This window comes from Anolis sagrei, chromosome 4 (assembly GCF_037176765.1).
Source record: "Anolis sagrei isolate rAnoSag1 chromosome 4, rAnoSag1.mat, whole genome shotgun sequence".
Lineage (NCBI taxonomy): Eukaryota > Metazoa > Chordata > Lepidosauria > Squamata > Dactyloidae > Anolis > Anolis sagrei.
In genome coordinates, this window is record NC_090024.1 from 173,759,766 (window position 1) to 173,767,308 (window position 7,543).

General features: G+C 38.7%; 1 protein-coding gene across 2 annotated transcripts; it reads right to left on the reverse strand.

The window, feature by feature from the left end:
* Positions 1–817: 817 nt before the first annotated feature.
* PRPF38A (pre-mRNA processing factor 38A) lies at positions 818–7,510 on the reverse strand. Of its 2 annotated transcripts, none has more exons than XM_060773510.2 (10): positions 7,261–7,510; positions 5,243–5,402; positions 4,387–4,508; positions 3,481–3,566; positions 3,104–3,214; positions 2,260–2,372; positions 2,129–2,155; positions 1,955–2,052; positions 1,689–1,740; positions 818–1,463 (listed from the first exon to the last, which is right to left on the reverse strand). In XM_060773510.2, exons 1-10 carry the CDS (start codon positions 7,388–7,390, stop codon positions 1,421–1,423), a joined length of 942 nt encoding a protein of 313 aa, XP_060629493.1. In that variant the 5' UTR covers positions 7,391–7,510; the 3' UTR covers positions 818–1,420. The 2 variants fall into 2 exon arrangements, with proteins under 2 accessions (XP_060629493.1, XP_060629494.1); XM_060773511.2 differs by having other exon boundaries at positions 1,689–1,737; positions 7,261–7,508.
* Between the last annotated feature and the right edge of the window lie 33 nt (positions 7,511–7,543).

Sequence of the window (7,543 nt, forward strand, 5' to 3'; positions counted from 1 at the left end):
ATCTTAGGCTGCTTAACCAAGCAAACTGTACTCTCGTTCTGGTGGTCATTCTGGGTTGAATTTTCAAGGAAGGGAAAACATACTTATGTCTCTGACTGCTTGGCAGTCTGTCCTATTTTGCCTCCCAGAATAGGACAGTGGTGGAGTTGGGAAGGATCCCTTGCCCCCAACTCCACCTAAGGATGATGGGACTGCTGTTCACATGGAAGCCCCAACTTCAACAGGTGGACAATGCAAGCTTATGAATAATGACAACCACAGATGTAAAAAGGCAAATGTAAATTTAAATTTGGGCATGTTTACAAGGAGCCCCCAGTAGTGCAGCGGGGTAAACCACTGAGCTACTGAACTTGCTAATCGAAAGGTCAGCAGTTCAAATTTAGGGAGTGGGGTGAGCTCCCGCTATTGGTCACATCTTCTGTCAACCTAGCAGTTCGAAAATGTGCAAATGTGAAATCAATAGCTACCACTCTGGCAGGAAGGTAAAGGTGCTCCATGCAGTTATGCCAGCCACATATCCTTGGAGGCGTCTATGGACCACGCCGGTTCTTCAGCTTAGAAATTGAGATGAGCTCCACCCCTCAGAGTCGGACATGATTTAATATCAAGGGGAAACCTTTATCTTTACAAGTCTATAACCTAATCTCAAAACATACCCTGCCAAATTCAAGGGTTCTGCATTATTTTTGATACAGAGCAGAATTATAAGCAATTTCGTTATTTTTAGCAGTTCATTCTCCTTTTATAAAAACTTCCTAATTAAGTTAAACCCTTCTGATGACACTGAGTTACATTCAGGACAGACAAATACTTTAGCTTGTTTATCAAACATTTTTAATAAAGAAATCACAATAGTAGTATTCTCTTTGTGGCACACATAAAAATAACTTGCTTCAGAATTAACCTCTTGACAGCTTGTTGGCGCTGTTAAAATCAGGAATTACATAACAAATCAGATTGGTTTTTTACAAAGTCCAAATAGACAAGGCTTCAATAATAGTTCTGGCAATAAATTGAAACTATCTTATCTTGCTATGCACTTGCTTTCAAAATAATTTTAAACTTCATATTCTTTTAGCACAACAGTTTCCCTTGGGGAGGAGTAGGTATGATTACAACCTAGAAATTATACCATTCTGGTCTGTAATTTATAGAATGCCTAAATCATTATGACCAGCAGTCTTCCTAGCTGAGGCATTCTGGGTTTTATAGCATTTCCAAGCTCTAGATATTACCAGAGCTTGGAAATGCTAGTTTAAAAATTCCCCTTAATTTTAACAAAATACTGAATAACACCATGTACTTTTAAAAAACACACATAAACCCTAGCAATACTAAAACAACTTTCTACCAAAGCAGCTTCTACTGGTCCTGTCTTTCATCTACAAAAAAGTGGCTGAGATTCATGAAGTACTTAATGTTATTCATTTCCTCGACGACTCTTTTTATGACTCTTCTTAGATCTGAAAGAAGAACAAAAGCCTATCACTCTTCAGTTAATAGCTGATACTTTTGCTATTAAGTAACTGGGTTTTTATGGAAATCAAAGTCTATAGCAAATAAATACAAGTTGTTTTGAAATTCAGGATTGGAAGAAAAGCTATAAACATAATTCCTTGGGAATAAAGAGAGAAAAATTGTGATCACTACATTATCTTAATTAGGCAGAAATATATGAAAGTGTGTACCTTTCTGGGGACTTTGAATGGCTGCGATGCCTGTGGCTACGGTGATGCCCTGCTGGGAAAATGTAAAATACTGTAAATCTGTTCATCATCAAAAGACAAGTACCAGGTAATTAAATCAGAGTTGCAATGAGCTAGTACAGTAATTTCTTGGTTTTAAATGTTTTAATTGTTCAAATATTTTGATTTATCTCAGTAGTTAAAAATGAGAAGCTGATTGACAAAATGTCAGAGAAACATGCATAACTTCCTCCTTTCACAACCATTACCTGGTGATTTAGATCTTGATCTGTGGCGTCTTTCTCTGGATCTGCTTCGATGCCGTCTTGGACTCTTGCTGCGATGCCTTTCCCGGCGTGGTGACGGACTGTAAAACCAGAGACAATTAGTAAAAGCCTTACACAGTTTTTTAAAAAATCAAGTAAACTTAATAGGTTTCCTACCTTCTCCTCTTTGGAGAACGGCTTCGCCTAAAAGCAGAACAGGAAGGAAAACCCACAGGTGTTATTCTGTACTATTTTTAGGTTTTGTTTCACACCGTTTTGAAAATATTTATTAACTCCCCAGTCATTACCTTCTAGGAGATCTACTTCGGCTTCTCCTATAACGCATAGTTGGAGATCTGCGAGGCTTGTCTAGGTCTCTGTAACCTCTTCTCCTATGATCAGGTGAGGGAGCTCTCTCCAGCTGAAAATATTAATTAAAAAAGAGCATTCTGAACAAAATACCTCAAAGCAATGCCAACTCTAAACTCAAATGCGAATGAATTTCATAGACATAAAATATTTTCTAAAGTCTGACAATCCTATTATGGAAGACATAATACCAAATATACTTGAGTACAAACCAACCTGAATATATGCCAAGGCACCTAATTTTACCACAAAAAATGAGAAAATGTATTGACTTGAATATTACTCGAGGGTGGGAAATGCAGCAGCTACTGGTAAATTTCAAAATAAAAACAGATATCAATAAAATTACATTAATTGAGGCATCAGTAAGTTAAATGTTTTTTAATATTTACATAAAACTAATTTAATATAAGACTGTGCAACTCTGATTAAACCATTATTCTAACCTTCTTCAATGTAAATGTGCTTACGTATCTTTCCAATAATAATAAAGAGAGTAAAATAATAAATGTAATAATAAATAAATAAAGTAAAATAAATGTAATAAAAATAATAATAGAGTAAAATAATAAATAATTTTGACTCAAGCATAAGCTGAGAGGGGCTTTTTCAGCCTAAAAAAGGGCTGAAAATCTCAGCTCATACTCAAGTATATACAGTAATTAAAGATATAAATGTTATGGTCTATATAGCTAAGGTCAAGTCATAAGCTTATCAACTGAGCACTATTCAAAAAACATAGCCTCGTGATACACAGATGCCATTCTTGCACACTATACAAACCTTTTCATCCTCCTCTTCCTCATCTTCACTAGACTCCACATCATCCATATCCTCTTCCAAAGCACTAATCCGTGTTTCCAGTTGTTCAGCTTCTTCAAGAACATATCGTTTCTGAAGAGGACCAATATCTTATCAATACAGGCAATACTTAAATGGGAAAAAACAAATCATGAAAGTATAATCCCAATGTGCAGATTCTGAAATGTCTTCCCTTTTCCAACCATTTGAATTGAGATTCCTGTTTTTTTCCTGTTGATATGACTTATCAACGGGTCATATCAACATGCATAATTTTGGCTCCCAAACTTGACCTCAATTAATACATGAGGTTTATATATGAGAATATATATATTTATCATAATGTAGCAATTACACACCTGTAGTCTAGGTAAAATGATATCACACATACGCTCATCATGAAGCAGTTGATCAATAAATTCATCCACGTGCATTAGCTCAAACTCTGAAAAACATGGGAGAACTACTATTAATTTCTACATTATTTATTTATATAATTATTTCTTATAGTTGTATCCCGGCCTTCTTACCCCCGCAGGGGGACTCAGGGCGGCTTCACAATTCAACAGTAATAAAAATTTACTAAAACATTGTTTAAATCAAACAGGTTTGAAACCATAGTCCAGGTCAGTCCATTGTCATTCATACAAACTGGGTCTCATTCTAAACTGCTGCCTCTACTGTTTGAACACTTGGTCCCTTAACCAGGTTTTGAGTTTCATTCTAAAGGACAAGAGGGAGGAGGCCAATCTAATGTCACTGGGTAGAGAGTTCCACAGGTAAGGGGCCACCACTGTGAAGACCTGTCTCTAGTCCCTGCCAGTCGCACTTGTGAGGATGGTGGGACTGAGAACAGGGCCCCTCCCGTCTATCTTAGACTTGGCAATGGTTCATAGCAGGAGATACATTCAGGCAGGTAAGCTGGGCCAGAATTATTCAGGGCTTTTATGGGCTAAAGTCAGTACTTTGAATTGTGCTCGGTAGCAGGTTGGGAACCAGTAGAGGTGGCGTAACAGAGGGCTTGCATGCTCTCTGTAAACCACTCCGGTGAGCAACCTGACTAGTTGGAGCTTCCAAACAGTCTTCAACAACAACAACAACAATGCAAAGTGTAAAGGTGATGGCTGTACAGTGGGTCTTCCAAACTTGCTATTTCAACCGACCATGAACACATGGACATTGTGTTATCAACGTTTGATATTTTCATAAATGTTTGGAAACAAGGAAAGAGCCAAACAGATAAATTATGAAGTCAGTCCATTTACCTCCATTTCTATTCTGGCTTTTTATTTTTCGATAATCATTGTACAGGGGTTCAAGGTATTTGTAGCAGTCTATAGCAGTGCCAGTTAGTCTCATATACAGTGCTCCCAGCAATCTCACATACCTGAAAAATAGCAAATACAAAAACAGTTCAGAATGTTTCTCAATGACATTATTTGAAAACGTGACTTTTCAATTGATCTCTCTTGAAATTGTCATAATGTTTTTCATTACAGTAATGACTAGGTCTCTCATCTGCTTACTAAAATCGCTGCAATTGGGGGGGGGGGGGGGAGTCGAAGTACATCAACAAGATCACCAAGTAGTTATCATAGTACAAGGCTGCTTCTGTAAATTCTAACTTGAACTTTTGATGGTGAAGGTAATGGCTTATCAAAGTAGAAACAATACAAGCAGAAATTATACAATATTACACTGTGGATTAATACTAGTGAAAAAGGCCTTGCTTGTATATTTACTAATAATTTAAACCACTATTTTCTTAAACTGTGGGCCCTGACCCCAAATGGCACCCCCTTAACTTAATGTTGGGGGGGGGTCACAAAAATTTGGCAACAGTAAAAGATTTCTGAATGTCACCCATTTACACAAATCTGTTGTCAGCGATATGAAATGTTTACAGTGGGCTCTGCAGAAATTGCTGAAGCTGTACTTCATAAAAAGGAAAATCAGTCTGTTTACAAATGCTGATTTATTTTCAACAATCATCTAATGTTTATACCTATTTTATATTCTGGGGTCACAAAAAAATTCTCAGAAAGAAAGGGGTTGCAAGTGGAAAAAGTTTAAGAAGCCTGACTTAAACTACATCATCATAACAGGATTTTTTCCTCTTACTTGAAGTCTTCATTTTTTATAAATTCAACAATGATATCCTTTTCAGGCTGTATCTGCAGCATTTTCAAAGTCAAACACAAGAATGGTGTCGGCTTGATGTTTCCACCATAGACTCCACCAGTGTATCGCAGCTCCATAGCTTTGTCCACAACCAGTTCAGCTATAACAAGAAGCAAATGGAAAGAAATTCAGTTTCTGCTTGTGATTAATGAGATTTTTTTTCCACAGATACGAACAATAACTCAAAGGTCCCATCTACAAAATAGGAATGTGGCAGCAGCTTTAAGAATAACTCATGCTCAAATATAAACCAGTGAGTCGTAAAAACTTGCTGCTGCATTTTTTAATTTCACATTCAAAATATTGTTGCTCAGGTTTACAGCACAATACAACCTAAAGACCTTCTCCCTGATATCACCCATGCTGCCCAGTGCTTGAAAAACATATTAACAAACACACAGGGCTTTGGCACAAGAATATAAATTAACTGAAATGCCTCTATTAACCCCAAAATATGTTGGAAGTTGGAAATTACAACCTTCTTCGAGCCTCCTCTAGTAACTTGTCTATCTATAATGCTGTTGCTTACTTATTGTATGTATGTTCTGCTTTTCTGCTTTTATCAGTGTAACAACTGAAAGCCAAATTGCCTTGCATAATTACATGTGGTTGTGTACCACTTGAAAAGATTCTACTCAATAGAGTTTTTGGCTCTTCTTTGAAAGATCATGTTTTCCCAAAAGTTTAGGATCTCCAAATGGTTATGAATACAATTTTCCAAAAAAACCCAAAAACAACACCCTATTTCCCAAACGGATAGTGAAACAGTGACACCACACTGATATGTCTCGAAGCTAAGGAATCTTGGGGGTTGTTGTTTTAGAAAGTCTTCACCCTTCTCTGCCCAAAAATGCCGAATCAAGGACATGAAAGGCACTGCAAACTACTTCAACCAGAGAAGTCAGCCATAGCAGAGCACCTGATGAACCAACCTGGACACAGCATATTATTTGAGAACACAAAAATGCTGGACCACACCAACAACCACCATGTCAGACTACACAGAGAAGCCATTGAAATCCACAAGCATGTGGAAAATTTCAGCAGAAAGGAGGAAACCATGAAAATGAACAAAATCTGGCTACCAGTATTAAAAAACTCAAAAATTACAACAGTAAAACAACAAAGAGGAAACAAACAAGGACATCTAATCACCTCTCAACAAAAGATTGCCCCAGGCCCTGCCAAGCCATCAAATGCTAATCAAGGTGGTCAGTTGAAACATTCACACCTAGCTCCAAAAGACAAAAGTTCTTTGCGCCACCCTAGATCATTTCACATATATATAAACCCACTTTCCTAGTTCCAATAAACCTCACTACCTCTGAGGATGCTTGCCATAGGTGCAGGCGAAACGTCAGGAGAAAATGCCTCTAGAACATGGCCATATAGCCCAAAAAAACCTACAACAACCCAAAAACGAAAACAGATAGCGAAGCAGTACTTATTTTGAACGTGCACTTCAAACCAACATTTGTTTGCAGATCACACTCAAAATGGACTGTATCCTAAATTAAACGTGTTTAGAGACAATCCTTTGCACTGAAAATAAAATATAAACATCCATAATTAGAGGTATATCTCCCCTGTAGAATTAATGCAGTTTGGCACCACATTGATATGGCTCGAAGCTAAGAAATCTTGGGGGTTGTAGTTTTAGAAAGTCTTCAGCCTTCTCTGCCCAAAAATGCAGATGCCTCACCAAACTACAACTCCCAGGACCCCACAGCATTGAGCCATTGTCTCACAGTGAAAAGCTGTGGGACACTACAGTGTAGATCAAGCATGAGCAAACTTAAGCTTAAGCTTAAGCGGCCGAGGGGGAAAAGGAAGGGGCCCGAGGCTGTTAGGAATGGTGGGAGTTGAAGGCCAAAACACCTGGAGGGAGGGCCCAAGTTTGCCCAGGTTTGCTCTAAAGAGTCTCCCCTCCCTCCTTAAGGACGCCAACCAAGCCGCACCCGTGAGGCCGAAGCACTCTTCCTTCCAGTACTTGGACTCGTAGATGCGGGTGCGGATGATCTTCTCCACCAGGTACTGCGGGTTCGTGCCGTGGATGCTGTGCGCGTCCTTCACGGTTCTGTTCGCCATGGCCTCGCAGCCAGAGAAGGAAGAGGCCCCCTCGCCTCTGCCCACACAAGGAACCAAGCGACAACCTTCCCCTTTGAATTTTCGCCCCCCACTTCCGGTACAGAGCCACTTCCTTCCGTTCTCAAAGTCTCCTTGGCCCTGGGCCTAAGCCAG